Source organism: Populus nigra, chromosome 1 (assembly GCF_951802175.1).
Source record: "Populus nigra chromosome 1, ddPopNigr1.1, whole genome shotgun sequence".
Taxonomy (NCBI): domain Eukaryota; kingdom Viridiplantae; phylum Streptophyta; class Magnoliopsida; order Malpighiales; family Salicaceae; genus Populus; species Populus nigra.
This window is the reverse complement of record NC_084852.1, coordinates 42,554,089-42,564,146: the sequence shown is the minus strand read 5'-3', so window position 1 is coordinate 42,564,146 and position 10,058 is coordinate 42,554,089. Positions and strand designations below refer to the sequence as shown.

Genomic DNA, 10,058 nt, shown 5'->3' with positions numbered 1-10,058 from the left:
ACTTGTTTTGCCTAACTTTACAAAAATTTTAAGATTGAATGTAATGCTTCCGGTATAAGTATTGAAGTTGTTTTAATGCAAGATAAAAGGAACATACCTATTTCAGTAAAAAATTTAATGGAGAAACTTTAAACTATCCAACATACAATAAAGAGTTGTATGCATTAGTAAGAACTTTGAAGACCTGACAACATTACATTTAGCATAAGAAGTTTGCAGTTCATACCAATCAACAATCTTTAAGACACTTGAAAAGTCAAAGTAAGTTGAATCCTAAACATGTCAAGTAGGTGAAATTTATTGAGATATTCTCATATGTCATCAAATACAAGGAAGGTAAGGAAAATATAGTTGTTAATGCATTATCATGAAAGTATGTTCTTCTTAATAATTTAAATATTAGACTTTTGAGATTTGAATATATGAAATAATTATATCTTTATAATATTAATTTCAGTGAATTTATTTACAATGTGAACTTATGACAACTAATGGATTTCTTAGGCATGATGAGTTTTTTATTTAAAGATAAAATATTATGTGTGTTATAATTGTTCAATGCATGAATTGCTTGTAACGGAAGCTCATGATGGCTGATTAATGGGACACTTTGGAATTATTAAGACTTTAGAAGTTTTACATGAATATTTTTATTGGCCTAACATGAAAAGAGATATGCAAAGAATTTGTGATAGGTCCATAACATGTAAATAAGTTATGTCTAAAGTGATGTCATGAGGGTTATATACACCTTTATCTATTCTTAAGAAATCTTGGGTTAATATTTTTATGGACTTTATTTTGGATTTATCTAGGTTAAGGAAATGAAAAGATTTCATATTTATTATTGCAAATAGATTTTTTAAGATGACACATTTTATATCTTGCCATTAAATTGATGATGTAACGAATATAGAGGATTTATTTTTTAGAAAGGTAGTTCGATTACATGATATTTTAAGAAGTATTGTGTTTGATTGAAATGTTAAGTTTTTGAACTACTTTTAAAAGGTTATGTAATGCAAGTTAAGAACTAAACTTTTATTTTCTACTACTTGTCATCCATAAAAAAAACCATTAAAAAATTAGGAATATTTTTTGTCATTTATTGAATTTGCATATAATCATAATGTGTATTCTATTATTATTCATCATTTAAGATTGTGTATGGTTTTAATCATTTAACACTTTAAGATTTGACTCATTTACCTATTAATTAAAGTGTTGGTCTTGATGGTAATAAAAAGCACATATGGTGAATAACTTAACATACAAAGATATGACAAGAGATAGAGAAAAAAATTAGCAATATGCATTTTAAAGCTAATAGAGTACACAAATTAATAAGGTTTGAATAAAGAGATTAAGTTTGGGTTTTTTTTGTTATTGGGTCAAGTTATAAACCATTAAAATCTAATTTTAGTGTATCTTAGAAACTGTCCTTGTTAGATTACTATGTTTTATTATTATTTTTATTATTATTATTATTATAGAGGAGAGGTTTGAACTAGAACTTTAGTTTGTAACTTTGTTACCGGGTATATGATATTTTTGTGCTAATTATATATTATGAGATTTTATTAGGAAGTTTGAATCGGGAATTTCTATGAAGTTGAGGTTACAAGATCAGAGAGGACCAATTATGCAATATCGTGTTGGCATTCTTAAAGGGAGTTCAATATTATTACTACGTTGTTATGTGGATGTTTTATTACAAAGCGAGGTAAAAGCAGTGAGAGCCTTCTTACCTGCCAGACTTGTGTATGATATCATTAATTTAATTTCTTGCTTGTATCAAAAGTAACTTGCAATTCCATATCCTTCAATTTCAATCTCAAATTCAACATCGAATGAAAACAACCAGAGACTAGTTTTAACTCCTTTAGATACTAGATGTTCAACCAACAGACACTTGAACATCATCATCATCCACAAAAGAGTTTGTGATTTTGACTAACTGCAGCTATCTATTAGATGAAACAAGCCTTTCGCTACTGCTGTTTGTCAATCTAAGTTGCAGCAACAGATTTGTGGTACTCCTCCAATTCCTTCTTGTATGCTTCCATGGCTTCAGCAGCCTTGCAGTTCCAGATTTGCTTCTCTTCTTGAATAAGTTCCTGCAATCCCACCAATACAAAATTACAAAATCAGACACTTGAATTGCTAAGCTGACCAATTAGCTCAACAAAAACGATGAATTTTACAAAATGAATACCTTCCACTTCACAGAAATCATTGCAGTTAGAGTGGAATTGTTAATTCCAGGGTGCTCATGCATTAAACTTTTCCTTGTTTCTTTGCTGCATTGAAGAAAAACAATTGCTTAGTAACTTTAATTGCAAATGCCTCGTTGTAGAGTGTGACTCCTCGAGAGAGGCTTTTTACCTGAACAGAAGGAATGAAGATGCAGGCTTCTTAGGCTTGTTGGGATCAGCATTCTGCTGCTGCTTCTTCTGGCGTTGCTCTTTGGTTTTCTGTACATTTTAGCCATTTAGCCACCAGAAAGGCTCCAAAAATAGCATTCAACAAACACTTTTAAAAGCAACAGATGAAAAACCTAACCTTGATAATGTTTTCAGTTTTCTCTTTCTTCTTTAGCAACTGCAATGCTTCCTGTTTCTGAAGTTTCATCAGTTCTTCCCCTTCTTTCTTGAGATTCATAGCTTCTTCATCCTTGTTCTGCTTGTAAGCCTCCATTTCTTGCGTGTACTTTTCCTTGTTCTTCTTTGCAATCTGCAATTTCCAAAGGCATCTAAGAAACCATACCGAGTAAAGAAGCTCCCAACTAAAAAGAGTATGTTGTGTGCAGTATAAACCTCTTCGTAAGGCCTCTTTTGCTTTTCTGTCATGTTCTTCCATTCTTCACCAGCAATCTTTGCCACCTCCAGAACATTCTTGTTCTCTGCAAGCAGAGCAGCTCTTCTTTCATTAGAAAACAAGAAAAATGCAGACAATGGATGCTTTGGTTTCAATGGATCCTTTTCTTTCCTGCAAATAAACAAAACAAACAAATAAGTACTTCTATAGTCAACAAAGTTAGGAACAGACACTAAGGAGTGTTGCTTCTGATTTACTTGGTCTTGTTCTTCTTGTTCTCTTCCTGACCTGCTTCCTGCTTGAACTGGAGGTATTGTTCAAGCAATTCCATAGCAGTCTTCTGCTTCTGTTCCTCTTCCAAAAGCTTCATTGCTTCACTCTCGCGCTTCTCCTTTGTCATCAACTTCAGATAAGCTTCTTTTTCAACCTGATACTTCTCCTCATAAGGTTTCTTCTCCTCTGCAGTAATGGTCTTCCACTTTGCCCCCAAAATGTGAGAGATATCTTTGAACTCTGCATCTGGGTTTTCTTTCTTGACCTGTACAACAAAACCCCTCAAATTAATCATCAAGATAGAAACAAAGCATGCTTAATTGAAAATACTAGAAGATATCACGTAGCCCAATTTCTATGTTTACCTCATTCCATTGATCTTTGCACCAGAGGGAGTAAGGTGGGCATGGCCTTTTGATTTCATTGCCACCCTTCTTTTTCTTCTTGTCTTGCTCCTTTTCATTCAATACTTGAACGAATGGGAGAGTCTGTGCAAAGATTCATTTAACAAAAACCTATCAATTCAAACCCTATAGAAATAAAAAAATTCAAACCCTATAGAAATAAATAAATAAGAATTCTAAATAATAGTCTTTCATGCTTCCTTTGTATTACCCAAGAAAATTAACAGCTCGAACCTAAAGTTCAACATTAGGTCAAATCATCCGGACCCTAAAACTCACATCAAGAATCAATCAAAAACATAAATCGAATCCTCAAAATCCGGTACAGTCCCCTATTTACCCAACCTTTAAGACAAGAAATAAAAAAATCCACGAAATCAAGAAAACTGACCATGATAGGCTTAAACTCCTTCAACTTCTGCAACTTCTTCAACTCCGTCTTCATTTTCTCCTGTTCTTTACCCTTCATTTCAATCTCCTCATCTTTAGCCTTCAACATCTCATCTTTCTCCTTCAACAACACCTCAGTCTTCTCTTTCTCAAGCTTCAACTGCTGCAACATTTCTTGCATTTCTTGAAAATCCTTCTCAAAAGAAGAAGCCGCAGCCTCTTTGGTCTGCTTCGCTTTTGCGGCCTTGGATTTCCCTTTCTTGGGTGAAGACCGAGGTTGAGAAAGACTGTCAAGGTTTTCTTTTGAAGAGTCAGTATCTGATGGGGGCAAAACGCTGGCTGGAGATGGCTCGGGGAGCTTTTGAGCCATTATATTGGCTTCATTTGTTGATGGGTTCTTTTGTTTCAAAGCTTTCCTGTTGTTTCTTGATTTCTTTGGAACTGTTGGGGCTACAGCAGTATCAGCCATTCTTGAGTGTTGATTTTGAGAGAGAGAGAGAGATTTAGAGAGAGGGTTTTAGGGTTTCTGAGACTGAGATCAGTGAAAGAATTGTAGATTATAAAAGGAGGGAAGGAGAGGAGCCAACGGCTACTATTTTTTGAATTTCAAACGACTTGTTGGAGTTTTAAGAGAAAGTTGAGGTCCGGAATCGGAAATCCGAAATCTGATTCATCGGTTCAAAAATCTGACCGTTAAGGAGGAACGTGTAGATTTTTTATTTTATTTTTTACCACAAAAAGTGTAAGTGTTCCAATTTGGCCAATTTCTCCATTTTAGGTTTTGTTATTTTGATTTTAGAATACTTCCTCTATTAATTAACTTGGCAAGTTGAGCATTGGGGTTGGTGCCATAGGTGGAGTGGGAAGCTAAAATGCATAATTTGAAGGATATATATATATATATATACTCTTGTACTCTATGAAAGCAAGTTTTATTTGTTGGGAAATGAAGAATGGTGCATGCTTCTTGCTGAGGGGTGTGAAGGTTTGGAGGTGTGAACATTATTTTTATGGAATTCACATAAAAAAATATTTTTTTTTTTGTTTTTGTAAGGTGTCATTTGTGTTTTAAAAAATTACATGACAAAATTATATGATTGGGTTTTGTTTTTGTAAGGTGTGATTTGTGTTTTAAAAAAATTATATCTTTGAAAAAAAACCATCACACCTTCAAAAGCTACATACTAAGAACATAGCAAGCTGCATGATTATGATTTGGTGGGTGGGTTTCAAAGTACTTTGATCCTGTTATGACAATTAAATTGATATGTCATCTTAAATTATTTAGTACGTTGTTAATTATTTGTGCCATGATTTGATAACTAACATGGATAATTGCAAGTGAAGTCTTTTTTATTTTTTTATATTTTATCTTTTTATTCCATAATATTTTTTTTTCCTATTAAAGGAAGATAAATTCATTGAAAAAAAGGGTGAGAGGATAGACAGCTAATCACACCCTTTACAATACAAAATATAAACAAATAACCTTCCAATCTTGTTGAATATAAGCTAAGGGCATGTTTTGGAAAAAGCTCCATGTTAAAGGCCAACATGAGGGAGTTCAACGTAATATTTTATTTATAAACAAATTATTCACTGTGAAGATGTATCATACAATTTTAAATTAAGAGTAAAATAGTTAAGATATTAATTCAATTCAATTCTATGTATTTCAAACAATTTAATTAAATTCAATTATGTGAATTAGTATTAAACATAAGAATTGTAATAAGTTATTAATTAAATTCAAATCACATATGAAATTAAATTCAATTTTACATGTGATTTGGTTCTAAATAATGTAAAGGTGTATTTCAAAAGTGTTGAAAACACTTTCAAGTCCAAGCTCTTGTCAAACCTTGAACAAAATGGATGTGTGTGAGTTAAACCCACACTACTTTATTAGATTTATTTATAATCCTTTAAATTTTCATTATATAAAATATAAGAAGAAAAAAAATTATTTGGGATAGAGGATTTTAGATTCACAAAAATATGTCAACTTCGGATTTTTAAAATTAAATTTTTATTTACCTAGAATTTATTTTAATCATGTTAATATTATATATTAAAAAAATTAAAAAACAATTTACAACAAAATTTTAAATATAAAAGTGAGTAGAGTACGGTATAATTTTTACCTCAAAACCATTTTTTATTAAAACAATTCCTTCCTAGAGTTCAATAATAAGTGCGCAAGGTAGAATGATGGCGCACACCGGTGAGAGTGAACGAAAAACTCAAGAAAGGATCATATATTATTTTTGCCCCTGTAAATAAATTCGTGTGTATTTAAAAGTATGGTAGTGGTTATTTAAAAATATATCAAAATAATATGTTTTTTATTTTTAAAAAATATTTTTAACATCAGCACATCAAAATAATCTGAAAACATCAAAAGAATATTAATTTGAAATAAAAAAAATAATAATAAATAATCTTTTAAAAAAACGCTTTCAAAACCTCAATCATATGATCTAAAAATTTCCAATTTAATTTCTTAAAAGTTTAAAATTATCCATGATTATTTAACTTACTTTTTTTAATCTTTTTTCTATAATTATTTCCGATTCTTTTTCCATTTTATTCTCTCAAATCGCATATATGATAATGTTTAACAACAAAATAATTAAAAGTTGTAAAAAATAAGCTTATCATTAGAATTCGTTAGCTATTGAATTGAATAACATAGAAAAAATTAGAAAAAATTTAAATAATAACGTTAGGACATAATTTTAAGATTTTAAGAGTAGAAACTGATTAAAAAAAACTAAAGGATTTCAGTAATTCATTGTGGATTATAAGGTAATCCATTGTGAATTACAATGGTATTTGTTTTATTTTTTTGTTTTGATCATTTTCTTTTATCTAATTTTTTTTATTTTTTATTTTATCTTCTAATGTTATGTTGATTGAAGTTTAAATTTAATACTTTTTTTTTCTTTTATATGATTATTTAGTCTTGAAAAAACAACTCATCATAGAGTTAGCGTCCAATTTGACCAAAAACAATTTATTTAATTGTTTAAGTGAGCATATCAAAATTGAAGGAAAGGAAAAATACCATGTGCCTTATATATATAAGTGTCAATTATGGCCCTTTTTCTTCTTTTTTGGGCCCTGTATTTATTTATTTTTAATTGAATCCTTTAATATTGTGTTGATTGGGATTGGAATTTGAAGTTCATAATTTATTTTGATTTACTTTTTATATGATTATCTTGATCATAAAAACACGTTTCGGTTTTTTTTTAAGCTCAATTTAACAAAAAAAAACAACCCAATTTTAGTGAGAGCACCAAAATTATATTAGTGAAATATTTGAAGGTCATTTAAAACAAATGTGTAGTGCTTTTGCTTTTGGGTTTTGTCAAAAAAAATCTTGATCCCATTAGTTTTGAAATTACATGATTAGGTTCAAAATTTTATTTTCTTTTATTTGAGTCCCTAAACTTGAGAGTCACTGGATTACGAGGAAAGAGAGAGAATGTTAACAAATACCAATTCTTCGATGATGAAACTCGTTGTTTTTAGTGTTAATAGGTTCCATTTACTTAAGGGAATTCCATTTAGGTCTTATTTTTTATTTATCTTGTCTAAAAAAATATATCATGCTTCGGTATTGTATATTGATTTGAGTTGATTTTTATTTTTTAATCGATTACAAGGTGATTTAATTCCTAAAATGGGTTTTTTTTAAGGCCTATATGGAATTTCTTAGGTTTTTTGGCTGAAAAATAGGTTAAAATATATTTTTACTCCTACAAGGCGGTTGGCTAACGTTCCGGCCACCACAATTCATTATAGCAGGCGAGGTGTGATCCATCTCTCTCTCTCTCTCTATATATATATATATATATATATATATATATATATATATTAGATTTTTTTTATTCAAAAACAAATTTAGTGTGGCTTATCACATAATAACATAATTTTCTCAATTCTCATACTTAGAAAAAAAGGGATACAATTAAAGTAATAATTAGTTACACTTAATTACCAACTTGTCCACACACTAAATAATAGAAGATATGTGAAAAAAACACAATTTGGATTAAAATAGCATAATATAGAACCCATTAACTATTAATCTAAAATGCGTGGGTTTTTTACTATGCAATGCTCCATTGTTCATCCTCACACACATTATTGTGAATGGGTTGTGCAAAATTTTATATTTTTTCAATTTGATCCTCAAACTTTTATTTCTAGCGATTTAGTCCTTATTGAAGACCAATTGATTTTGATTTTTTATGAAAAGATGGGATTGAATAAAGAGAGACCAAAATGAAAAGGATGTCAAACATAGATGACATGCCATAAGTTTTGCAAAAGATGCACTCTGGTCCTTGGATTTTAAAAATCACGCAAATTATAAAAATTCAATACTTTAATATTTTTCAATTCAATTTTAGTACAAAAGTTTATTTTTGTTATTTTTTAGTCTCTAGTTGAGAAAGAAAAGAGAGAGGTCGCTGGATTCTGATAGTACATAGAGAAAAGTGTTGCTAACACCGATTTAGGCCACCAAAATAGACTATATTTATGTCAAATAGTTCCATTTGATGAGGGGTTATGTTAAGTGTTTTTATACCATTAAAGTTTGTGAAAATTTTGATTTTTTAATTCGGGTTGATTTTAGTTTTTGGGTGGTTTTTTGGGTTTTTTAAGTCATAGATAGGTTTATCACAATTCCCACAGTGTTTTATAGGTGTTTTGGATCAAAATAGGTTAAAAATGAATTTTGGGTAAAAAAACTTAAACCTCGATTTTTCAACCACCAAAATGGTCGGAATCTGAGCAAATAAAACGATGCATCATTTGATTTTTTTCAAAAGAATTTGGGGTCGACGACATGTCGTCCACCCCAGTTAAAAACAAAAAAAATAAAGGCTCAAACATGCAGGTCCTTACAAAATGGGCCAGGTGGGCTGGACTAGCCTAGCCTTTGCTCTTTTTTCTAATTTTTTTTTAAATTAATAATTTTTTTATGGTTATTTTCTCTAAATTTTTATAAATTATAATTAAATTAGTACTCCTTCTCTGTTTTATTTTATTTGGAGAGTATTTTAAATAACGATTATTTTTTTAGTTATGCATTTAAATTTAAAGAGTTTTTCTGATTCATCTATATTTTTTTTATCTTTTGTATGGATGAATTTTATTTTTGAAAATAAAAAAATATTTTCAAATAATATTTCTAATATGTGCAACCTTGTATGATTTTCCCCCCTTATTTTATTTGATCAATTTAATTTGTCTCTATTTCTAATATCTTTTGCTTAAGTAAAAAAATTATTTTAATAAACAAAATTAGAACACACAACCAAGTAAATTTCTCTGCCTTTAGATTTTTTAAATTTTATTTTTAGGTATCATTAATGACTTTTTATATATTTATTTGCATACTTAGTTTTCGGTTTATTTGATTACATGTATTCATAAAAATATTTATTTGAACTTTGTTTTTTAAACTACAAAAATGCATTGAAAAAAATACATATATAATTTTTTTATAAAAAATAAAAATATTTAACCTACAGCAAAGCGCGAGTTATAAAAAATAAATATAACTAGTCACATAACTAGTTATATTTATATCTTATTTTTATTAACATTGTCTATGTATAAATTGATAATTTAATATATAAAGCATCATTCAGTATGAAAATTAACTTTTATTTTCAATCATAATTTAAATGATTATTTTTTCACAAATAGCTTGTGATAGAAATTATTGAAATTCAAAATTTATATAAAAAAACTACTCAAAGTAATTTCTTCAAGAAAAAAGATGACATGAACTAGAATCGTTAAATTAAAAGTAAAAAATTTTAACTTTAAGTTTTAACCAAAAGGAGAGTACAGTTTTGATTAAAAGTTAGAAGTCAGAACTATATTATTTAAGTAGAAAATTATCTCTAATAAACCATTTTTTTCTTTAATAATAAATAATAATAAAAAAAACAACTTAAATGAATTCACAAAAAATTAAACCACAATTGGTCAAAGTTACCTGATAATTTATAGGGCACGCGAGTTTGCTACGTATAACATTTGACATCATATTTAGTTCAATACTTCAACTTTCAAATAGTTAATCTTAGTCCCTTAATTTTACTTCCAAGTGATTGGATCACGTGCACCGACAGGAAGACAACACTTGAC

General features: G+C 29.1%; 1 protein-coding gene across 1 annotated transcript; it reads right to left on the bottom strand.

Annotated features, from left to right (window-relative positions):
* Positions 1-1,801: 1,801 nt before the first annotated feature.
* LOC133691978 (high mobility group B protein 13-like) lies at positions 1,802-4,425 on the bottom strand. The gene is made up of 8 exons (XM_062112615.1): positions 3,886-4,425; positions 3,456-3,578; positions 3,075-3,355; positions 2,817-2,988; positions 2,563-2,733; positions 2,386-2,474; positions 2,216-2,300; positions 1,802-2,117 (listed from the first exon to the last, which is right to left on the bottom strand). The coding sequence occupies exons 1-8, from the start codon at positions 4,351-4,353 to the stop codon at positions 2,010-2,012; spliced, it is 1,497 nt and encodes a 498-aa protein (XP_061968599.1). The 5' UTR covers positions 4,354-4,425; the 3' UTR covers positions 1,802-2,009.
* Positions 4,426-10,058: the final 5,633 nt, after the last annotated feature.

What these genes read in the sequence shown, in the direction of transcription:
- LOC133691978 (XM_062112615.1), bottom strand. Translation starts at nt 4,353, where the DNA reads ATGGCTGATACTGCTGTAGCCCCAACAGTTCCAAAGAAATCAAGAAAC. An exon ending in AACAAGAAGAACAAGACCAA is followed by an intron (nt 2,989 to 3,074) that starts GTAAATCAGAAG and finishes GTTTATTTGCAG; the next exon opens with GAAAGAAAAGGATCCATTGA. An exon ending in TCTTCATTCCTTCTGTTCAG is followed by an intron (nt 2,301 to 2,385) that starts GTAAAAAGCCTC and finishes TCTTCAATGCAG; the next exon opens with CAAAGAAACAAGGAAAAGTT.